Source organism: Cnephaeus nilssonii (genome assembly GCF_951640355.1).
Source record: "Cnephaeus nilssonii genome assembly, chromosome: 24".
Lineage (NCBI taxonomy): Eukaryota > Metazoa > Chordata > Mammalia > Chiroptera > Vespertilionidae > Cnephaeus > Cnephaeus nilssonii.
Window position 1 is genome coordinate 4,128,909 of NC_137095.1, and position 23,594 is coordinate 4,152,502.

Genomic DNA, 23,594 nt, shown 5'->3' on the forward strand with positions numbered 1-23,594 from the left:
CTCCCTTACACGCTCTAAACATCAATGCAAAAAATGTCCTCCGGAGAGGATTAAGAAATAACAAAATATATGTGTTGTTTTTTTTTTTTTTAAATTGATGTCAGAGAGGAAGGGAGAGGGAGAGAGAGAGAGAGAAACATCCATGATGAGAGAGAATCCGGGATCGGCTTCCTCCTGCACGCCCCCCACTGGGGATCAAGCCCACAACCCTGGCATGTGCCCTGACCCCCGTGACCTCCTGGTTGACAGGCTGGTCGGGCCACCCTGGCCACGTGGGTGTGTGTTTGAGAACATCCCTAACATAACGGGGTGGGGCCACCCGGGGATGGGAGCCGCCTCGCCCACTCCCAGGGGCGTCTGTGCACGTGCCCAGCCGGACCCCTCTGCTATGGCGTCGGGGATCTCACTCCGTGTCCCCACCCACCACGTGCGTGGGACCAAGGGGGGCCGGAGCGGGAAAGCCTGACCCCGCCCCGTCAGCACCCTCCTGGGCGCAGCTGTGCGGAATCCAGCATCCCGCGAGATTGTGGGCCTTCATCCCGCGGTGGAACCCAGCATCCCGCGAGATTGTGGGCCTTCATCCCGCGGTGGAACCCAGCATCCCGCGAGATTGTGGGCCTTCATCCCGCGGTGGAACCCAGCATCCCGCGAGATTGTGGGCCTTCATCCCGCGGTGGAACCCAGCATCCCGCGAGATTGTGGGCCTTCATCCCGCGGTGGAACCCAGCATCCCGCGAGATTGTGGGCCTTCATCCCGCGGTGGAACCCAGCATCCCGCGAGATTGTGGGCCTTCATCCCGCGGTGGAACCCAGCATCCCGCGAGATTATGGGCCCCCACCCAGCGTTCGAACCCAGCATCCCGCGAGATTGTGGGCAGGGTAAAGGACAGTTTGTGGCAAGACGGAGCTGTGTGTTTGGGGGACCTTGCACCTCAGCGTGGCCGCGGCGCCTGGTGCGAAGGGGTGACGCAGGAGGTGAGCAGCCGCCTCCCACGAAGCACAAGGGGCCACAGAGGCACCTCGAAGGGTTGGGGGCACAGGGCGCCCTGGTCCTATTGCGTTTGTGCCAAGTGGCCGCGGCTTTCCCTTTGGGCTGGGGGGGAGGGGGCGGGCCTGGCCAGGGGCCCCGGAAGCAAGGGTGGCGCTGTGGGCAGTGGCGATGGGGAGGGGCCGCGTTAGAGCAAGGACGGTGGCTCCCCGATGCCCGTCTGTGACCTGAGCCGGGCATCGCAGCAACCTGGGCGGGCTCTCTCGGCATGGAGACCCCCAGGGGGTTCAGGAAGTCAGGGGCGAGGAGTGGGGCCCAGGAAGCTGTGTTCTACAAGCTTTCCGGGGGACCCCACATTGGCCCTGCAATCTTCCTTGACCTGCGTACCTGCAAGAGGGGGTGAGGGCAGGCGTGGGAGCTAGAGGCCGGCCTCGGGATGGGGGCCCACAATCTGGGGCTTAGTAGGTGGGGAGACAATGAAAGTGCTTGAGGCGGCCCTAGTCTCTTTGGCTGAGTGGATAGAGTGTTGGCCTGGGGACTGGAGGGTCCTGGGTTTGATTCCTGGTCAAGGGCACATGCCTGGGTTGCAGGGTTGATCCCCAGTGGGGAGCGTGCAGGAGGCAGCTGACCAGTCATTCTCATCATCATTGATGTTTCTCTCTCCCTCGCCTTTCCTCTCTCTGAAATCAATAAAAAAAAAAATCTCTACATATGAAAGGCTAAGTGACCGACCGTCTGTCCGTCTGACCATCCCACTCACCGGCCAGTACATATGACATACACTGGCAGTCTACCTAATGAAAGAGTAACATGCTAATTGACCGTACCTTCGCGACGCCCGCCAGCCAATCAGGAGCGAGTCTGCAAATTAACCCAACAAAGATGGCGGGTTAATTTGCATACATGGGCTCCAGTGGGCAGGGGCCTCTGAGCAGCATAGGAAGGCAGAAAGGTGGCTCCAGCCGGAGCGAAGGCGGTGCTGGCAGCCAGGGAAAGGAAGGCCCATTCTGGCAGGAATCTTCGTGCGTCAGGCCTCTAGTTTAAAAATAAACGTTGACGCGCGCATGCACCATACATATAGAGCTCTCGCAGGCACCAGTCACATGCATGTGTTTCGGTCTGTCATGGTTGATCGTGAATTTGGTTGACACTTCCATTATAGAGAAAGGGCGAAGAGCGATGTTAAAAATATTTCTTCTAATTAATTTCCTTTCAATGTGTAGGCATCCGTGCACTGGACCACTAGTCTATATATATATTTTAAAAAAAGGGTTGAGCCCTGGACATCCTGTGAGGTTGAAGGGTACACGGTGCCTCCGTCAGATTGCACCTGAACCCGATCCCTCTGGGGGCAGGACTGGAGGGTGAATTGAAGGAAATCGAGATGGGATGCCTGGAGACCAGGGAAGTGTATACTGCAGAGGTCCGGGCAAAAGGTAAAGAGGGCTGGCCCCGCCAGCATGGCTCAGTGCTTGAGCACCGACTTATGAACCAGGAGGTCACGGTTCGATTCCCGGTCAGGGCACATGCCTGGGTTGCAGGCTCCATCCCCAGTAGGGAGCATGCAGGAGGCAGCCGATCCATGATTCTCTCTCATCATGGATGTTTCTTTTTCTTTTTAATATAATTTATTGATTTTTTACAGAGAGGATTAGAGCATTAGAAACATCGGTGAGAGAGAAACATCGATCAGCTGCCTCCTGCACGCCCCCCACTGGGGATGTGCCCGCAACCAAGGTACATGCCCTTGACAGGAATCGAACCCGGGACCCTTGAGTCCGCAGGCCGACGCTCTATCCACTGAGCCAAACCGGCTAGGGCTCATCATGGTTGTTTCTATCTCTCCCTCTCCCTTCCTCTCTGAAATCAATAAAAATATATATGTATTTTTAAAATATATTTTATTGATCTTTTACAGAGAGGAAGGGAGAGGGATGGAGAGTTGGAAACATCGATGAGAGAGAAACATTGATCAGCTGCCTCCTGCACACCCCCTACTGGGGATGTGCCCGCAACCAAGGTACATGCCCTTGACTGGAATCGAACCCAGGACCCTTCAGTCCGCAGGCCGACGCTCTATCCAGTGAGCCAAACCGGTCAGGGCAATAAAAATACATTTTTAAAAAAGACTCCTGGAACATCAGATCCACGAGTGGATTCTCTGACTCGCTCGGTGTTCTTGGGAGGAACGCTCTGGGCCAGGCTTGGGGTTGGGAGGTGAAGGGCCATGGCTGGGACCTGGCGGGACGCCCCGGCTGCCCCGAGATGGAGTTAGGGACGGTGTGTCAGTGCTGTGAATGGGGACTGGGAGGCATCACCTCACTTCCGGGGTGTCTGACCTTCCCGGAGAAGGTGACGTTGAGCTCACGCAGGGCTCTGCAGGGTGGCTAGGATCTCAGCAGGCAGGGCAAGGGGAAAGGCCTCCGGACAGGAGCCAGCAGAGTTGGGGCCTGGAGCTCAGAGCCCCTGACAGCCCCAGGGGACACCTCTCTGCAGAAGGGCTCCCCCGTCACCCTGCCCCCCCCAGCATCAGGTGGCCTCCCCTTAGCATCAGGGGATCCCCGAGTCCAGGCCGACGTCAGGTTGTCCGCAGGCTGCGGCTGCAGCTAATTCCTGGTCTTGCCCCCCCCCCTGCCCCCGGGGTGTGGATTTCAGACGGGGGAGCGGGAGCTGGGCCGGGGCCCTCTCTCCAAGGCCCCTTTGTTCTCCGCAGGCAGCTCCCGCCTCGGCTTCCCAGGCCACCAACCTGCTCCCCGTTGTCCCCCTGTCGGTCCTCGGTCGGGGACATTTCTGCTGAGGTTTGCTGCTTCGGCCTGGAGGCCCGCCAGGGCCCCAGCCTCCCAGGGCCTTCTGGCCTGGCCCCGTGCCCTCCGGCAGGCTGAATTCAGGCTGGAAGAATGGGGGTCAGAGTTCAGTCCCCAAAGCTGGGGGCGCTGAAGAGGGTTCCAGGAGGGGGTCTTCAGGACACAGTCGTGGGGGCTGGGGCCGCTGTGCGGGGACACTCTTGGAGTCAGCAGAACAGGACAAAGAGCCAGGTTCCCGGGAAAGACTGGGGGGGGGGGAGTGTGTGTGTACCTGCCCTGGGGGGTGCTTCCTGAGGTTAATGGAGTGGAAGGTGCACTGGAGGGGGAGTCGGGGGGCCTGGGGGTCAGGGAGCCCACCGGAGAAGAAATAGCCGACATTTACTGAGCTCTGACTCGATCGCCCGCCAGGTCCGTCCATCCATCCGTCTGTCTGTCCATCCATCCGTCTGTCCATGCTTTACCTCCCCCCTGGGAGCGATACTCATCACGGGTAAGGGCACAGCTCGCTGGTTAATTCAGAGCTGGGGGTACGCCAGCTGGGGGTGCATGTCTGGCCCCAGATCTTTATTCTTTTTAAAAAATATATTTTTATTCATTTCAGAGAGGAAGGAAGAGGGAGAGAGATAGAAACATCCATGATGAGGGAGAACCATGGATCGGCAGCTTCCTGCACGCCCCACACTGGGGATTGAGCCGGCAACCTAGGCATGTGCCCTGACCAGGAATCGAACCCGGGACCCTTCAGTCTGCAGGCCGACGCTCTATCCACTGAACCACACGGTCCGGGGCTGTCATTTACTTGTTACAACCATCCTGTGAAAGGGAGCTTAGTTAGCTCAGAGAGGCTGAGACACTGGCCAAGGCCACACAGCCAGGAGGTGGTGGAGCCGGTTCCTCCCCCGAGGCTGCCTGGCCACCGCCTCCAGCCCGACGGGCCATGGGCCCTCCACGCCGAGGCCACCCTCCCCTCCCCGGTTTGCGTCCGCGCCCCCAGAGCTCAGCCCAGGCCCGGGCACGTCGCCGGCACTCCACGGAGGTTTCTGGCACGAACGCCCGCTCTTGAAAACGCCAGCCCGAGCTCGCATTAGTCTGATTTACACGCGCGCCGGGATCCTCCGGGCGCTGGGCTGGGGGACGGGCGGCCATCACTCATCAGAAAACACGGCAGCAGCCGCTCCCGCTCCCGCTCCCTCCCGGTGCAGAGGGAGCCGGTGGATTGATGGCCTGGCCTCGGCTCCCGGCGCAGAGCCGGCCCCCACGCGGCCCGTCCACCTGCCGCCCGGCGGTGGCCGCAGGGGGGTCAGCTGCCTGGCACCGATCGATCAGATGCCACATGGCTCCTTTGAAAGTCCGTGAGGAGAGGGGCCCCATCGGCGGTGCCTGATCAATCACCCCCGGCCGCGGTCCCTTGCGTGGCGCGTGCGGCCAGCACAATGCCCGCCGGTCACGCCAATGAATGGCCTTTCACACCAGAGCAGCCCCCGGCTCCCTGTGGCTGCCCTAATCGAGGTTGACGGATGTGGGGCCGGGGGCCGGGCAGCCACAGGCAGACAGCTGCTCTGCCTCCCAGATGTCCAGGGGAGGCAGCTGGGTGAGCCCCAACCTGAAAGTTCCCTGAGGGCCTCAGGGTGAGGAGGGCTGGGGTACAGCTGCCCCCTCACCGTGCCCCCCCTCTCCCCTGGTGAAGAGGGTTTCTGGCCCTGGATGGCGACTGCATTAGCGCCGATAACGTGAAAATTCATCATCTTAACCAGACGCCTGCATTCCAAGGGCCCTGCCTTACGCCCCCCCCCCCCCCCCGCCCCCGCGCAGGAGGGAGTATTTAATTATCGCTTCTCTCCCGCTCCCTGGGTGTTTGCAAACGTGATTCATGGGCATATTGTTACCTCCGCTGAGCGCCGGGGAGCGGGGGAGCCCTCCGCCTGCCAGCCCCTCTCAGCACAGCCAGCCCCGGGCAGCTGGCCCCCTCCTGGCCCTCCAGAGCCGCCCACACCCCGGTGCCCCTGCAGGACGAGGCGCCATCCTGGGGGCCCTGGGCCTGGACACGGCCCCCCTTCCCGTCCAAGGGCCCAGGGTGGGAATCGGAGCCCACGTTTCACATGGAAATTGGACCACAGACAATTAAAGGGCCTGTTAGGAGGGACCCCAGGAGCAGAGAATGGGGGGGTGGGGGCGGGCGGTGGTAGGGGATGAACCCCGAAAAGAAGGACTCCCTCCAGCCCCCACCTGGGTGTCCGCCTTCCCCACGGTGGAGGGTCCCTGTGTGGTGCTGCCTTCACCCGGCTGGAGGTTCTCGGGGCGCCGCGCCCCCCACCTATAGGCCGAGGAGGCCTTTTCCTGCCGCCCGCCCTCCCGGGCTTGGAAATGCCCCCGTGGTGGTTCTGCCCTGTCTCGTCCTGACGAAGCCCCGAGGCCTCCGTGCCCACCTGGCGTGGGTGCCTCAGAGCCGGGGCGGCTGGATCGGTCCCCGGCCCCCGGGGGGTGGGCTCACTGACTCCTGAACCATCACCGATCCATCCTCGCTCGGCCCGACGTGTCCTTGCCGGGACAGCGGACGCGGACGGACGGCTGTCCCGGGGGCATCACCCTCGTGTGTGTGTGTGGGGGGGGGGCGGGGGCAGGGCTGGCAGGGGCAGGGAAAGGCCTGCTGGGGAAGTCCGGTCCCAGCCACCTCTAACCCACAGCACGCGCCCGGCCCGGCTGGTGTGGCTCCGTGGTTGAGCGTCCACCCAGGAACCAAGAGGCCACCGATCCGATTCCGGGTCAGGACACACGCCCGGGTGTGGGCTCCATCCCCTGTGGGGGGCACGCCGACCGGTGATGTTTCTCTCCCATCGGTGTTTCTACCTGTCTGTCCCTCTCCCTTCCTCTCTCTCTCAAATCAATAAAAACATTAGAGAGAGAGAGAGAGAGAGAGAGCAGGCGGCCGCTCCCGTGAGCCAAACAGACACCCCACCCGGCTGACTCCCGCCTTCCCTGGGCCGCTCGCCCCTCCTGCCTGTTCACTCTCTTGTGGGGTTGGGGGGAGCCTGTTGGATCTTCCCAGGTTCCCCCAAAACCCAGCCCAGGTCCTTCCGGGGCCCGCATGTCCCCAGGCAGCCGGGGCCTCACGACAGCCCCCCTCCATCCATTCATTCACCGTCTGCCCGGCCGAGACAAAGGGCCTGGTGTGTGCAGATGGGCCGCCCTCACACCCGGCGCCGAGAATGGGCCTCCAACGAGTCCCCCGCGGCCACCTGCTGACCGGGGTGGCCGGGCAGTGACGCGTGCAAACGGGGACCCCGTGACAAAGCAGGCCTCGGGGAGGGGGCACGGGGAGGCCCGGCCGCGGCCCCCGGCGGGCCCATCGCTCATGTCTGACGGGGAGTCATTACGGCTCTCAAACACCGCTTGCCCTGCACACGGAGCCCCGAGTTAATTGACAGGCGCTGCGGGGGCAGCCACGAGGGAGCAGGACCCGTCCCCCGGGCCCCCAGAGGCCGCAGAACAACCCCCCACCTCCGGGCAGGGCTCAGGGCCCTTCTGGGCTGACTGAGACCGTGGGCACCCCGAGGGCCTGTGTGCCCGTGTGCATACGTGTGTGTGTGTGTGTGTGTGTGTGCGCGCGGAGGGAAACTGGGTCCCTTGTGGAGGGCTCTGGGGTGCAGCTGGGCCTCCTCAGCCTCTGGAGCCTTAACCCCTTCTTTTTTTTTTTTTTTTAATATATTTTATTGATTTTTTACAGAGAGGAAGGGAGAGGGAGAGAGAGTTAGAAACTTCGATGAGAGAGAAACATCGATCAGCTGCCTCCTGCACACCCCCCACTGGGGATGTGCCCGCAACCAAGGTACATGCCCTTGACTGGAATCGAACCCGGGACCCTTCAGTCCGCAGACTGACGCTCTATCCACCGAGCCAAACTGGTTTTGGCTTAACCCCTTCTTCTTACTGGACCTGCACAGGCCCGACCCTCCCTGGGACCGGGGCCTGGCTTCCTCCCTCAGCGAAGACCCAGAAGGCACGGCCCCAGCTGGTTGGCTCAGTGGATAGAGCACACGGACTGAAGGGTCCCGGGTTCGATTCTCGGTCAAGACACATGCCCAGGTTGCAGGCTCGATCCCTGGTAGGAGGTGTGCAGGAGGCAGCTGACCCATGATTCTCTCTCATCATTGACATTTCTCTCCCTCTCCCTTCCCCTCTGAAATCAATCAAAATGTACTTAAAAAAATATTATACAAAAAAAAAAAAAGAGAAAGAAAGCGGATACAGAGCAAATGGGACATGGAGGGGGACAGCCAGCAGCCCTGACGTCATGGGGGGCCACTCCCCCAAATCCCAAGGAGCCGTGCTAGAGAGGCAGGGGGCTGCGGACGGAGTGGGGCCTCCGCTCACACCCGCTCTGCCCCGGTGGCCTGTGGGATGGACTCGGCAGGTGTGCACACCCATGCATTCTGGGGCCAAGCGTGACACCCCCCTGCTGTGTCAGATCACCAGGGGTGTCTGCAGCTGGTGCGTACCCCCTTATTACAGCATGTTCTACGGATTGGTAAGCTATACCTCGTCAGTAACTTGAAATCGCCCACGGCCCTGGCCGGTGTGGTTCAGTGGATAGAGCGTCAGCCTGCAGACTGAAGGATCCTGGGTTCAATTCCCAGTCAGGGCACATGCCCGGGTTACGGGCTTGATCCCCAGTGTGGGGCGTGCAGGAGGCAGCGATCCATATTCTCTCTCATCATGTATGTTTCTTTCTCTCCCTCTCCCTTCCTCTCTGAAATCAATAAAAAATATGTTTTTTTAAAAAAAGAAATCACCCACGGGCCCTGGCCGGTGTGGCTCAGTGGATAGAGCATCAGCCTGCAGACTGAAGGGTCCCGGGTTCGATTCCCGGTCAGGGCACATGCCCGGGTTGCAGGCTCGATCCCCAGAAGGGGGGGCATGTAGGAGGCAGCCGATCAATGATTCTCTCATCATTGATGTTTCTCCCTTCCTCTCTGAAATCAATAAAAATATATTTTAAAAAAGAAGAAATAAATTGCACACCGGAGCCATGTGAACACCATAGCCATTGGCCTGTGCTGTGAACCGGGTGCGGCTCCTCCACCCGCGGCTCCCGTGGGCCCCCCATCACCCAGGTGAGCCCCTCCACCTTCCTCCCCCCCACACCTCGGCCTCTCCTATCTCATTCTCTGCAGCCTAGGCGCTGGCTCACAGCTTCCTCACCTGCCCACCTGATTCTGCCCCCGTCCAGGGACTGCAGCTGCCGCCGCCTCCTGGCAGCCTACCTGGCTTCCTTGGCTCCCCTGCCTGACTTTGCTGCTTCCCGAGTCAGCAGGTAAGTGATGCCAGAGAGGCCCGGGAGGTGGTGGTGGTGGCGGTTGCCCCAGTTCTATGCACTGCTGGGCCTGACTGCCCCCGCCCCCTTTCCGGATGCACAGGGCCTGTGCCCTCCAAATTCACCTTGGCTGCCCTGGGCTTGTGACTCAGTCTACCAGTGTAGGGTAGCTCCTGCCCATTTTCTTTCTTTTTAAAAAATGTATTTTATTGATTTCAGAGGGGAAGGGAGAGGGAGACAGAGACAGAAACATCCGTGATGAGAGAGAATCATGGATCGGCTGCCTCCTGCACGCCCCACACTGGGGGTTGAGCGCACAACCCGGGCCTGTGCCCTGACCGGGAATCCAACCGTGACCTCCTGGTTCCTAGGTCGACGCTCAGCCGCTGAGCCATCCCGACCAGGTGCTCCTAACCATGCTCTAGGGGCGAAGGCCATGGTGTTGGGTCTCCCATTTTCTGCAGGAGGAAACGGAGGCCCGGGAGGCCCTTGTCTGGGGTCCCATAATGACTCAGCAGCCTGTGGGGCTGGGGTAGCTGAAGAGGGCGGGCAAGCAGGTGCCAGCCACTTCATCCCCAGCAGCAAGTGCCCGGCAGGTGGCCCACGGCAGGCGGGCACTGCCACCCTGTGGCCATCCGTGGTCAAGCCCCAGGCTCCTGGGATCGGCTGCCTTTTGCACACACACATGCACGCCCCACACGGGGGATGGAGCCCACAACCCTGGCATGTGCCCTGACTGGGAATGGAACCGTGACCTCCTGGGTCATAGGTCAACACTCAAGCCACGCTGGCCCGGGCTGAACGTTCGGATTTGAACCCAGACAGACTCCTGCTTCCGGCTTGGAACAGGGATTCCCTGGCCCTCTCAGCTCCCCCCTTCCTTCCTGTGACCTGTCCCCACCTTTCCCTCTCCTCACACCGTGGAACTGGGGGTGAAAAAGCCACTAGCCATCTCCATGGGGCCCGAGTCCCCCCTGGAGTCCTCACTGCCGCCCCGGGGGTCAGTATCCTTCCGTGTGTGTGAAACAGGGTTCACCCCTGCGCCCCGGCCTCGTCACAGTATTCGGTGCTGCTGTGTTCGCGGCGTGCGGCTCAGTCTGGACGTTCACCGTTGTGGCTCCCCAAATGTTTACAACCAAGACAAACCTTAGGAGGTACTGGGGTCTCCAAAGTGGGGCTGTGTACCCCAGCTGGTGAGCAAAGCCATCCGCTGGGGCGTGGGAAGAAAATATCAGACCCTCTGATTATATATTTTTTAATCTCATCCTCTTTAAAATTCTATTTTTGGCCCTGGCCGGTTTGGCCCAGTGGATAGAACGTGGGCCTGTGGACTGAAAGGTCCCGGGTTCGATTCCGGTCAAGGGCACATGCCCGGGTTGTGGGCTAGATCCCCAGTGAGGGGCGTGTAGGAGGCAGCCAATCCATGATTCTCTCTCATCACTGATGTTTCCATCTCTCTCTCTCCCTTCCTTTCTGAAATCAATAAAAATATATTTTAAAAATTTCTATTTTTGTATTTGTTTTATTATGCCTATAAATAAATGTATTAGCAGAGTAGCACGCACATGATTTGTAAGTAACATGCACATACAGGGGTGCATGGTAAAAAAATTTAACAATATGAACGTGTGGTCACTGCCTTGGGGGCGTGTCCCATAACATTTCTTCACATGTGCAGATGTGAAATAGGGTGTTTCTTTTTTCTTTTTTTAAATACAAGATATGTACCTTTACTATACATGCTACCCACTCTTACATCTATTTTTCTTAATCTAACCTATTTCTTTTTTGGGAGACGATTAGTTGAATTTTGGGCTGACAAGATCTCACTTGATACCCAGAACAATTTGCTTCGTTTGGAAATTCAGAGAGGAAGGGAGAGGGAGAGAGAGAGAGAAACATCCATGAGGAGAGAGAATCATGGGTGGGCTGCCTCCTGCACGCCCCACACTGGGGATCGAGCCCCAAACGCAGGCATGTGCCCTGACCGGGAATGGAACTCTGATCTCTTGGTTCATAGGTCAGGGCTCAACCACTGAGCCACACCAGGCGGGCATAACTTGCAGTTTTTATTTATTTTTATTCTTATTTTTTAAAATATATTTTTATTGATTTCAGAGAGGAAGGGAGAGGAAGAGAGAGACAGAAACATCAACAATGAGTGGGAATCATTGACTGGCTGCCTCCTGGGGGTACTGAGCCTGCGACCTGGGCACGTGCCCCTGACCAGAATCGAATCCGGGACCCTTGCGTCCACAGGCCGACGCTCTATCCACTGAGCCATACCGGCCAGGGCTGAATTGTAGTTTTTAAAACAAACCTCCATTTCACTGAAAAGTGTTGAAGCGACAGAACTCGAGAAGCCACTAAAATGAAGAAACCCGACCCCAGCTGCAGGAACCCGACCTGTGCGCCTCCAGGAGCCGGTGACCGAGGCCCCGCCCCCAGGGGAGGGGGCGTGGCCTCCCGGGGCCTACAACGAAAGGGGCGTGGCCTCCGCGCAATCTCCGCCCGCCCCCGTTGGGGCACGGCTTCGGCAGGGAGCTGCGCGTGCGCGGTTGCCCTGGGAGATGCCCCGCCCCTCCGTGAGCTCATAGCCCAGCGTCGCGGTCGCGTGGCGCTTTCGTCAGACGCGCGCCGGGACTGTGCGACGGGGCAGTGAGCCGGTGAGTCGGGCTCTCAGGCCGGTGCGGGTGGCCGCCGTCGGGGCCGCTGATGGCCCGGGCGGGACGGCGGGGGAGCCAGGGCGGGCCCGAGGCTGCCGCCCAGCAGGCCCGCTCACGGTGGCCGCAGGCCGCGGGCCCCAGGTCGCCTCTGTGCCTCCGTTTGCCCCGCTCCCCGTCGGGGCGCGTCCTGGGCATGTTCCGGGCAGCCTCGAGATGAGGGCCGGTGTCCCCGTCCCCGTGGGGGGAGGCCCGTCCCAACCGAGCCTCCCCGGAGGAGGGCCACGCTGTCTTCGCAGGTAGCCGGCCTCCCATCACTGGGCAGGTACCAGCGCGCCTGGGTTCCGTGGTCCCGGTGCCATGGGGTCTTGTGGGTCAGTCCTGCCTGATCGGGCCAAGAGAGGCACGTGGGGTGTGTTTTTGTTGTGTTTTGTGTTGGAAACGCAGAGGAGCGAGCAGTGAATTCCGCGTGGGGAATTGTGGGGGAAAGACGGGGGCAGAGGAGGGTTTGGGGTCCTCTCAGCTCTGCCATGAGTTGGTATCAGAGCCTGGGGTGAGCGGGGATGTGGCTTGGAGGCCTGGTCAGAGCTTGTCTCCACCAGCTTCGCCTCCCTGTCTCCCTTTCCTTGTCAGGAAGGAGAAGAGAAGAGTAAAGGTACCTACTGAGCCGGGGTGAGGGGTGGTGGTGGTGAGCGAGATAATCCAAGTGTCTAGAACTTAAAAATGGGCCCAACTCGGCACATCCTAGAGTGTTTACTTTTTTTTTATTGTCTAAAGTTTTGCATATGTCTTTTTTTCACCCCAATTGATACCCGCCCCCCAGCTATTCCCACCCGAGGCAAGCCCCCACCGCCCCAGTGTCTGTGTCCATTGGTTATGCTAATACCCATGCGTACAAGTCCTTTGGTTGCTCTTTAAACGCCCCTCCCCCATTTGTTTCTGGATCTGTTTTTGTTCATCAGTTTATGTTGATCATTATATCCCACATATGAGTGAGATCATGTGATATTTATTTTTCTCTGACTGGCTTATTTCGCTGAGCACGATGCTCTCCAGGTCCATTCATGCTGTTGCAAATGGTAAAAGTGCCTTATTTTTTATAGTGGCATAATATTCCATTGTGGAGATGGACCACAGTTTTTTAATCCACTCACCTGCTGATGGGCACTTAGGCTGTTTCCAAATTAAAATGTTTACTTTAAAAAATATGTTTTCATAAAGGAAGGGAGAGAAAGAGAGAGAGAGAAGCATCAGTGATGAGAGAGAATCATAGACCGGCTGCCTCCTGCACGCCCCTTACTGAGGATGGAGCCCACAACCCGGGCATGTGCCCTGACCGGGAATTGAACCCTGACCTCCTGGTTCATAGGTCGAGGCTCAGCCACTGAGCCACCCCAGCCGGGCAGAATGTTTACTTCTTTTTTAAAAAATATATTTTATTGATTTTTTACAGAGAGCAAGGGAGAGGCATAGAGAGTTAGAAACATCGATGAGAGAGAAACATCCATCAGCTGCCTCCTGCACACCCCCTACTGGGGATGTGCCCGCAACCAAGGTACATGCCCTTGACCGGAATCGAACCCGGGACCCTTCAGTCTGCAGGCCGACGCTCTATCCACTGAGCCACACCAGCCAGGGCCGATGTTTACTTGATGGAAGTTCACCTTTGTCTTGAGGATGCTGGCTTCTTGGGTGTTGGCCTCCTGCAAGCCCTCCCACTCTTGTTTGTCTCCGTTGCTGCGTGTGAGGCGGGGGTTGAGAGGGGAGAGGGCAGGTGCCTGGGCACAGGTGGGATGCTGGGCGCGTCAGCAAAACTGGCTTGAGCTCCTCGCTGTCCCTCCTACCCTGGGCAGGACTGTGTTCTGGGGGACAGACAAGTTGTGCACGACCAGTGTGGTCGACATCTTCAAGAATTATTTAGAAATCTTTGGTTGTTTTTATTTGCCCCGTTATTCTCGGAAACCTTTCACAGTCGCCTTCTGGAGTTTGCAGATTTAAAGCCAGTCACTGACCTGAACCTCGGATGCCTTAGCTGTGCCATCTCTTTGCTCATGAATAGAAATGAACATGGATGAGCAGAAATAGTGCATCGTTATGTTCTCGGGCCTCTAGCGGGAACTTAGCGTTTTTTGCAATTATAAATGGAGGCGGCAAAATCGCGGTATTAACTGTGACGTGTCACCAGTAGAAATCACAGGTAGTTACACATCTTAGGACACTGAAAGTGCATCACGACTTTGAAGTCGTGGCAGTCGCCAGACTTGCTGCTAGATATCTATGTTATAAAAGGCCAGTGGCTGTAACGCGTAACGACCGAGTGACCCGTCACCAGGGGTGCATGGAGCCCCTCTCAGGCTCTCCGCCCACCCTCCCGTGGGGTGCCGGCAGCGTCCATGGAGCAAGCCAGGCGTCGTAGGGTGGCGGACATAGCCCTGATGGCAGGCTAGGCCTAGGGGACCCTACAAGCGCACGATTTAATCACGCGCTGGGCCTCTAGTTGTTGTAGAACAGATGACTAAAAGATCACATGTTACATGGTCACACACACTTTTTGTCTTTCCATAAAACTTGTTTTGGCCTACAGTCGATCCTTATTACTTTCAGATTCCGTGTTTGCAAAACCGCCTACTTGCTAAGATGTATTGTTTGCCCCAAAACCAGTGCTTTCGTGGTCTTTTGAGGGCGTGAGAGGGAGGCGAGGAATTCAGGTCACGTGACACACACGTGACATAGGTGCCTTCTTGTTCCAGCTCATACTGTAAGCGTGTCCTTCTCCAGCCTGTGCAGAGCCATGACTTGTGCATGTCGGTGCTTGTTGGTGGTTTCGCTGCTGAAAGTAGTCCCCGAGCGCAGTGCGGAGGTGCGTCTTCGTGTCCCTCAGTGCGGGGCGCAGAGAACATACGTGTCAGATGAGCTCCCGTTAGGCACCCAGTGCTGCCGGGCATGAGTTCAGTGTCAGTGAATCACCAACATGTAGTAAGATGTCTTTAAACAGAGACACACACACAACAGTCACGTACTGATCAGTGGGCAGAAATGTTCCCAGAAGCTCACAGGACCGGAGCCCAGTATGGCCCCGGGAGCCATGGGCAGTGAAAGGGCCTGTGGGCCCCGGCCGCTGTGGCTCAGCGGGAAGAGCGTCGGCCTGGGGACCGAAGGGCCCCGGGTTCGACTGCGGTCAAGGGCAGGTACCTCGGTTGCAGGCTCGGTCCCCAGCCCTGGTTGGGGCATGTGTGAAGGCAGCCAATCAATGTGTCTCTCTCACATCAATGTTTCTCTCTCTGTCTCTCTCTCCCTTCCACTCTCTCTAAAAAAACAATGGAAAAGTAGCCTTGGGTGAGGATTAAAAAAATCCTATATAACAAAAGCCTAATATGCTAAGTGTCCAGTCATCCAGTTGGCTGTTCAACCAATCAAAGTGTAATATGCTAATAATATGCTAAGGCTGCTCAACTGCTCGCTATGACATGCACTGACCACCAGGGGGCCGACACTCCGACCTGTGGGTTAGCTTGCTGCTGGGGTCTGGCTTATTGGGACTGAGCGAGATGGGCCGGGCACGCCCGGGAGCCCTCCTGCGGTCCCTCCCCCGCTGGCCAACCTGGTGTCAGTGGCTCAGCCACAAGCCGGGCTGTTGGCTGGCATGTGCAGTGGCCCGCCTCTGCGGCAGCGCTAAGGCTGTCCGGTTGACGGCTTAGGCCCGCTCCTGGTCGGACATCCCCTGAGGGCTCCCGGACTGCGAGAGGGCGCGGGCCGGGCTGAAGGATCCCTCGCCCCCCAGTGCACAAATGTCGTGCACCGGGCCTCTAGTAAATAAATCAAAGGCCCGTGGTTCTCTCTCCAAAGAGCGGCAGGGGGCGGAGACCGGTCCCCTCTGGGGTCAGGCTTGGAGAGAAGGAAACATGGGGCGGGACGGGTTGTTGGCAGAGTCCACGGCTCCGAGGGCCTGGCGAGGGGAGCTCCTGGGACCGACCCGGGAAACGTGTCAGGGCATCGGCGGCCCAGGGGAGCCTCCTGTGGAACCCTGTGCTGAGGGCACCCCTCACTGAGCCCGTGTTCCCGCAGAGCTGCCTGTCCTGGAGCCCTTCGCCCGGCCGAGGACATGACCAACCAGGTAAGGCTGTGGGGGGGCGCACCAGCGGGTCTCCGGCGGGCGTCGGGTGGCCGGGCACCGGCTTCCGCACAGCGCCAGGAGCAGGAGCGTGCTCCCCGATTCTCCCGGTGCACAGGGGTGAGGGGCTGGGAGAATCCGTGCACAAAAGCACAGGAAACGGAGATCAGCAGAGGAGACCCGTTTTGTGATCAGATCGGGGACGAGGTTAACGGGTCGCTCTGCAGGCTGTGCCTGTGATACAACAGCAAGAACGAGGCTCGGCGGGCCCTGGGCTTCCCGGTGAGCAGAGCAGGGAAGAGCGCGTTTGTTAGTCTCTTAGGGCAGTGGAGAAACTGCCCTCGCTGCTGCTGCTTTTTAATATATTTTATTGATTTCAGGGAGGAAGGGAGAGGGAGAGATGGAAACATCAATGAGGAGAGAGAATTATTGACTGGCTGCCTCCTGCATGCCCCCCACTGGGGATCGAGCCCGCAACCCGGGCCTGTGCCCTGACCGGGAATCGAACCCTGACCTCCTGGTTCCTAGGTCGGTGCTCACCCACTGAGCCACGCCGGCCGGGCCAGTTTCTTTAAGAACTAATGGTTCCTGGTGTGACTGCATATCTTGCATGAGCCCGAGTCAGGCGCGTGCAGGTCAGGGTGACAGGAAGTAGCTACCACGGTGGTGACTGTATCTCCGGGGGCGCGGCGGGGAGGCGGGAGGGGATGCGATACGGCTGAACTCTGACCGCTGGTCTAACGTGGCTTCCGCTCTTTTCCAGTACAGCATTCTCTTCAAGCAGGAGCAAGGTGAGCAGCCCGCCCCCCCCCCCATTCACCTGCGGGACGGGTGGTCCTGGCTCCTTTAAGCGCTGTTGTCATGCCGACCAGGCATGCCATGCCCAGTGTACTCCCTGCAGGAAGATCACAGCTTCACTTCAACACAACAACAACGCAGGCAGGGGAGGCAGCCAGCGGGCGGAGGGCTTCCCCGCTGCCGGGGTGGCCCCCAGAGGGGTGGCTCCCCAGAAGCCACTGCACACGGGGGGCCCGCAGGGACTCCCGTTAACAGTGAGGTCGGCTTTGAGTCCCAGCTCTGCCCCTTCTTTTAAAAAATTTTTAAAAATATATTTTGTTGATTTTTTTACAGAGAGAAAGGGAGAGGGATAGAGAGTCAGAAACATCGATGAGAGAGAAACATCGATCAGCTGCCTCCTGCACACCCCCCACTGGGGATGTGCCCGCAACCAAGGCACATGCCCTTGACCGGAATCAAACCCGGGACCCTTCAGTCCGCAGGCCGATGCTCTATCCACTGAACCACACTGGTCAGGGCTCTGCCCCTTCTTAGCCTTGGAGTTCCAGTGAGCTACTAGTCTTCTCTTTTTGAAAAAACATTTTAAAAATTGATTGTAGAGAGAGAGGAAGGGAGGATAGAGAGACATCCACTGGCTGCCTCCTGCACGCCCCTACGAAGGACGAGTCCTCAGTCCAGGAACCGGCCCAGTGACCTGGTTCGTGGGCCGATTCGCAGCCCCTGAGCCCCCCGGCTGCACCGCAGGCTCCTCCGAGCCTCTGATACCTCGGCTGTAGCATGAGGTGCCGTCACAGCGCCTGCTCCGTAGGGTTGTGGTGGCAGCGAATGGAGATGGTACTTCCGGGGGATTAATGGGGTCCCCGGCCCCTGACACAGAACACCAGTGCGGCCGCATCAGGCACGTGCTCGGGCCTCTGCTGTTCGCAGTCGGTGCCGGCGGCTCCCAGATGCTGGGGGGCAGCTCCTGCCCGGCTGAGGGCTCTCTCGGGCGGTGGGGGGGCCCGTCTCCATCAGGCTGTGGCAGCGAGCGATTCCAGACGGCCCCTCCGCCGGCCAGCCTGGGCTTGGAGCGGGGGCTTCCTCGGAACCTCCAGTCCTCAGTCATCCTACGAGCCCCCCAGGAAAGCACTCGCGAAGCAGACACGGGTGTGCCTGCGGGAGGGGGGACGGCGCTTGGCTCCGTTCTGGGGGCACGGTCGGCATAGAGGCCGCCGAGGTCGTCCTAAAGGGCAGCTTCCGTTCCAGCCCACGATGACGCCATCTGGTCGGTGGCCTGGGGGACCAACAAGAAGGAGAACGCGGAGACGGTGGTCACTGGGTCCCTGGACGACCTGGTGAAGGTCTGGAAATGGTGAGTGCCTCCCCGGACGGCGGCCCGGGGGACGGGTTCAGGGGTGTGCGTCCTGCTCCCCCGTGCGGTCAGGAAGGGGCTCCCTGTTTTCCAGACCGAAGAGTGTGGGCGGGTGGGCCCGGTGGGTGGGCTGGTGGGCCGGGTGGTGTCTGAGGGGCCCTCGTCTCCCTCTTGCCTCCCTGTGACTCGGGTGAGGCCCAAGGTCGCCCTTGGCTGTTTGGTGCCTGTGCTCCTCACGCCCCCGAGTCTCCATCCCGCAGACTCCGGTCACGCGTGGCCGCGGGCCGATGCTGTGCCGGGTCGGGGTTGTGTGTGAAGAAACGCGTCTCTCTGTCCCCCTGAGGCGTGACGAGCGGCTGGACCTGCAGTGGAGCCTGGAGGGGCACCAGCTGGGCGTCGTGTCCGTGGACATCAGCCACACGCTGCCCGTCGCCGCCTCCAGCTCCCTCGACGCCCACATCCGGCTCTGGGACCTGGAGAACGGCAAGCAGATCAAGTCCATCGACGCGGGGCCGGGTGAGTCCGCCGGGGCGGACGGCGGTTCTCAGTGGCCTGGACCGAGGGCACCCGAGGCCGGGCCCCGGGCCCGTGGCTCCTGCGGCTGGAGCTGTGGGGGACTCCAGGGCCGGGGGTGTGGCTGGAGCTGTGGGGGACGCCAGGGCCGGGGGTGCGGCTGGAGCGGGGCGCTTCCTCCATCGCCCCCTCAGCTTCTGCCCTGTCCGTCGTGTTGCCTTTTGGGAAAACTCTCGCACGTCCTCGTGCTTTCCTGCGTGGCGGCTCGAGGTCCCGGGTGCCGTGCGACCAGAGTTTTGTCCCTCGTGACGCGCAGCCTCCTCCCGGGGAGGAGGGGCCACACCTGCCCACGGAGCCGCCGTGGACGGGCGTCGGGCGCTTCCCCGGTTCCACGCTCGTTCGTGCGTGCGGAAGCCACTTGTGGGGACGCCTGGCGCGGCTGGCCTGTTGGGGGGGCTTGTTTCCCGGGAGAAGCTGTGACACTAGAGTGGCTGCCTCGCTCCCCGTCCCACCGCGCTCCACGCGCTTTATGACCGGGACCGGGCTCCCTCCGTCTCACTGCCTCTCCCTCTCCTTCTGCGCAGTGGACGCCTGGACGCTGGCCTTCTCTCCCGACTCCCAGCATCTGGCCACGGGCACGCACGTGGGGAAAGTGAACATCTTCGGGGTGGAGAGTGGGAAGAAGGAGTACTCCCTGGACACGCGCGGGAAGTTCATCCTCAGCATCGCCTACGTGAGGAGGCCGCGCTCTCCGCCCCCCAACCTCACGCGCGTGTCCAGCTCGCGTGTCCCCGCCGCCGGCTCCCCGGCCTGTGGGGCGGCTGCTATCGCCCTGGGGGTGATGGGGGCGGAGGGGGTGGCCGGCCAGCTCGCAAGACCGCAGCCGGCAGGGGCGCTGTGTGTGCGGGCTGGCCCGACGTGGTCTCACGTGTCCGCGTGTTGTGTGCGCAGAGCCCCGACGGGAAGTACCTGGCCAGCGGAGCCATCGACGGCATCATCAATATTTTCGACATCGCGACCGGGAAGCTGCTGCACACGCTGGAGGGTACGCGCCTCGCGCCTCTCCGTCTGCAGGGGGAGGGGGAGGGGGAGGGGAGGGGAGGGGGAGGGAAAAGGGGGGGCCCATGGAGCGGTCGGCCTTGGGTGTGAGGTTCCCGCCTCCAGGCGCACTGACCCTGGGGTCACCTCCCGGCCCTGCTGGCTCCCGCTGCACGTGTCTCGTTCTGCCGAGTCCGCTCCAAGCCCCGGAGTAGAGTCCTTAGTAACGAGAGAGCAGCTCCTGCTTGATGACGGGCGCTCCACACTGTGTCCCTGAGTGAATGGGGTGCCCGCCCACACTGTGTCCCCGAGTGAATGGGGTGCCCGCCCCACACTGTGTCCCCGAGTGAATGGGGTGCCCGCCCCACACTGTGTCCCTGAGTGAATGGGGTGCCCACCCCACACTGTGTCCCCGAGTGAATGGGGTGCCCACCCCACACTGTGTCCCCGAGTGAATGGGGTGCCTGCCCCACACTGGGCTCTGGGCAGGGGCTGGGCCTGGAAGGAGGTGGCCACGCTGCTCTGAGGCGTTCCAAGGAGCTGCCCCACTTCAGCTCGTCCTCCCCAGGCGGGGGGTTTGCAGGGAGACGGCTCCTGTTTGGTCAGAAGGCCCCGGGGTCCGTGTGGCCTCGCCCGCACAGAGCGGCTGTCCTGAGCCGTGTGCTGAGGTCACTGGTGGGGGGAGCTGAGGAGAAACTCAGGGGCTGGGCCTCGGGGACGGGACGTCCAGTCACGGGAGGCAAGGCCGTCGGTGCCCCTCTGACGGGCACCTGGGAGGGCACTCAGCCTCGTCCGCGGGCACGGCCGGGGCAGCACGGGGGTGGGGGGACGGGACGGGACAGTGACCCCGGCTCACGAGGCCCTGTGGTTCCAGGCCACGCCATGCCCATCCGCTCCCTGACCTTCTCCCCGGACTCCCAGCTCCTCGTCACGGCCTCGGACGACGGCTACATCAAGATCTACGACGTGTGAGTCGCCTGCCGAGCTGGTCTCTTGTTGCTAAGGACGCATGTCGGGTCACACAGGACGGGGCATGTGGGGTGTCCTGGAGGCCGCCTCCTGCATGCCCCTCACTGGGGATTGAGCCTGTAACCTGGGCATGTGCCCTTAACCAGAATCGAACCCGGGATCCTTCAGTCCGCAGGCCGATGCTCTATCCATTGAGCCAGGGCAATATATACACTGAGTGGCCAGATTATGATGATCTCTGAACGCATAATCATCTGTCCACTCAGTGTATTTGTATCTCCAATGGGTCCCAAAAGTATTCTAGACTTTGGCTGGAGATCAGCCACCTATTTGCCCTGAGCTTTCTATCAGCCAGTGCAAAGGGGAAAACTGATCAGGTGCACGATTTATAGTATCTTTGATATCAAATCAATGAGGTGCTCAAGAGAAGTACACTGAGTGGCCAGATGATTATGCGTTCAGAGATCATCAAAATCTGGCCACTCGGTGTATATTTTTAAAGTGTCCTCTCCAAGCCATGTGGGTGGTCAGGGCACCTGCAGGGAGGCGTGGCTCCTCCTGCGTGAGCGGCTGCGCTCTGCTCGTCAGGGACCCGTTCCCGGCTCTGCGTGGCATCAGCGGGCTCTGGGTCAGTGCTGTGTGGCCCTTTCTGTCGCCGTGGGCGACGTGCCCTCCCGAGGGCGTGAGTGATGGGCGCAAGCTGTCGCTGTCAGGGAGCAGGTGGGCCCTGGTCAGCGGGCAGTTAGTCACGTGCCTCCTGTGACTCATCCGAGCTGACGCCTCTCCGCGTTGGACCCGTTCTCATTTCAGACAACACGCCAACTTGGCGGGCACCCTGAGCGGCCACGCGTCCTGGGTGCTGAACGTGGCCTTCTGTCCTGACAACACGCACTTTGTTTCCAGGTACGTGTGCGCCGCCTCACACTCACTCAGGCGGCCTCTGCTCGCCGCGGGTTTCCGTTTAGGGGGGTAGTTAACTGCGCTCCGCTCGAGCAGACGCGGGTCCTTCTGAACGTAGTTCCAGCGCGTAGTTCTCCTTGTGAATTGGGCCTCCGCCTGCAGTTAGTTAAGGGATGGGGGCTCCTGACGAGAACCCGGGCCGTGGGGCCGTGCGGGTCAGGGTCAGGGCGGGAGGCCACCGACGAGGGCACAGGCAGCGTCGGCGCCAGAGAGTCCGGGATCTGGAGTCAGATTCCTCCCGTTGGACCTGAACCTGGGTTCTGACACCAATGTTCCCTCTTCCATGAAGTTCGTCGGACAAAAGCGTGAAAGTCTGGGACGTTGGAACGAGGACGTGTGTTCACACCTTCTTCGACCACCAGGATCAGGTACGGCCCCAGACACTGCGATTCTCGGGTTCGCTGTGGCGTCTGCCACGTGCTAGCCCCTCCTCCTGACCTTGCTGCTGGTGGTCAGGATGGCGGAGCTCAGACCCGTCCAGCCCGTGTCCTGTGCTCAGGCTGGGCACGTGGAGGCAGGAAACACGTGCTGGTCGCACACCTTCCACGCCTGCGTGTCCAGTGCTCCCGCCTGTGCTGCCCTGGCTGGGTGCACCCTGGCGGGGGGCTGCCTGCTCATAGGCCGCGGCTCACGCACAGCCACGTGTCCTGGGGGGAGCTCGCCAGGAAGGAGCGGTGTTTTAACTGGAAGCCAGAGTTCTTGCAGGCGGTTTGGTCCCTGTGACGTGGACACCTTTGGGTCTTTGCGTGAGGAAAGGAGGCTGTGCTCACGGGACGCAGCTTTGCCAGGAACTGAAACGGGGAAGGGGCTCTACGCCGGAGCCCAGGATCCAGCGGAAGGGCAGGTGTCACTCGGAGGCCTGGGCCCGAGCGTCTGCATTTCCTGCCGGCTCCGGGGCGGCCGGTGCTGCTGGGCCCGGCGCTGCGAGCGGCCCGGGTCTTCGGAACCAGGGGGCATAAACACAAGTGCCTGGCCGTGGGCGTGGCTTCTGCAGGCTTCACGGGGTTGGGATGATCCCCCTCCACTTGGGAAGCAACGAAAGGGAACGGAATTGTTTGTGCTTTTTTACCTTTAACTTTAAACCCCTGCCTGTAACGTCGAGGTGGTTTGACCTTGCCATTCCACTCCCAGCGTCGGTCCTGGCTGGGGTGGGGCCGCTGTGGGGTGTCCCGGGAGATGGCGGGCGTGGAGGTGCCTGTGGCCCAATCACACGCGAGTCGGGGCCGGACGCCCAGCTCGGGGTTCGGGTGACACTGTCCGCGAGGGAGGCAGGCTCTGTTCCCTCAGCTCCCGGGGCCGGCAGGCTCCACCGGGCTCTGAGAATAGAAGTACCGACAGGCAGGCACGGGGCGAGGTGGGGCGGGCACGGGGCGCATGAACCAGTGCAGGTCCCTGGCTGGGGGGGACAGCGCAGGTGGTGGGGGCCTCTCGTCGGGAGACCTGGGCGTCCCCACTGCTGGGGGCTCTGTCTCCTGGCACGAGGCTCTCCTGGGCCTGCGTTGTAAAGGTGTGAGCGTCCTGTTTCTGCTCAGAAAAGACATCTCCGCGTTGGGAGCCGAGGGGCGTGGTCACCGAGGCCTCCCGCGATCAGAGGCACGAGCCCCTCATCCCAGGGTCCTCCGGCTTGGGTGTGAGGAGATGCGTGATGGACGTTTGCTCGTGAACAAGGGCGTCAGGAGGCCTTTCTTCACTGTATTTGCAGGTCTGGGGAGTGAAGTACAATGGAAACGGCTCAAAAATCGTGTCGGTTGGAGACGACCAGGAAATTCACGTCTACGACTGCCCCATTTGACGCGTCTTCCCGCAGGCTGCAGGGAGGGGCGGACTGAACTTCACATTCCTGCCTTCCAGCTGCAAGGCACGGCCTCTGTCCGGCAGAGACCTCCGTGTGTAGATACGACATAAATATTTTCATGTTTTATTGCAAGTGCTGTTCGTACTTAACGTCAGGTGGTGTCCATGCCCACGCCCGCTCTGGGACACGCTCCTTCTCCGTGTGCCCGTCACGGGGCAGAGACGGGAGCCGGCGTCTGACGTGCAGTGCGTGCCTCAGAGGCAGGCCGGGAGCCCCCTGAGCCTCCCGCTCAG

General features: G+C 60.5%; 1 protein-coding gene across 2 annotated transcripts; it reads left to right on the top strand.

Moving 5' to 3' along the window:
* Positions 1–11,691: 11,691 nt before the first annotated feature.
* SKIC8 (SKI8 subunit of superkiller complex) lies at positions 11,692–23,433 on the top strand. Of its 2 annotated transcripts, none has more exons than XM_079764139.1 (11): positions 11,692–11,769; positions 15,832–15,880; positions 16,641–16,668; positions 17,921–18,026; positions 18,370–18,542; positions 19,124–19,272; positions 19,491–19,584; positions 20,452–20,545; positions 21,357–21,449; positions 21,796–21,874; positions 23,209–23,433. In XM_079764139.1, the coding sequence occupies exons 2-11, from the start codon at positions 15,869–15,871 to the stop codon at positions 23,296–23,298; spliced, it is 918 nt and encodes a 305-aa protein (XP_079620265.1). In that variant the 5' UTR covers positions 11,692–11,769; positions 15,832–15,868; the 3' UTR covers positions 23,299–23,433. The 2 variants fall into 2 exon arrangements, with proteins under 2 accessions (XP_079620265.1, XP_079620264.1); XM_079764138.1 differs by lacking the exon at positions 11,692–11,769 and adding an exon at positions 11,790–12,065.
* The last annotated feature ends 161 nt before the right edge of the window (positions 23,434–23,594 follow it).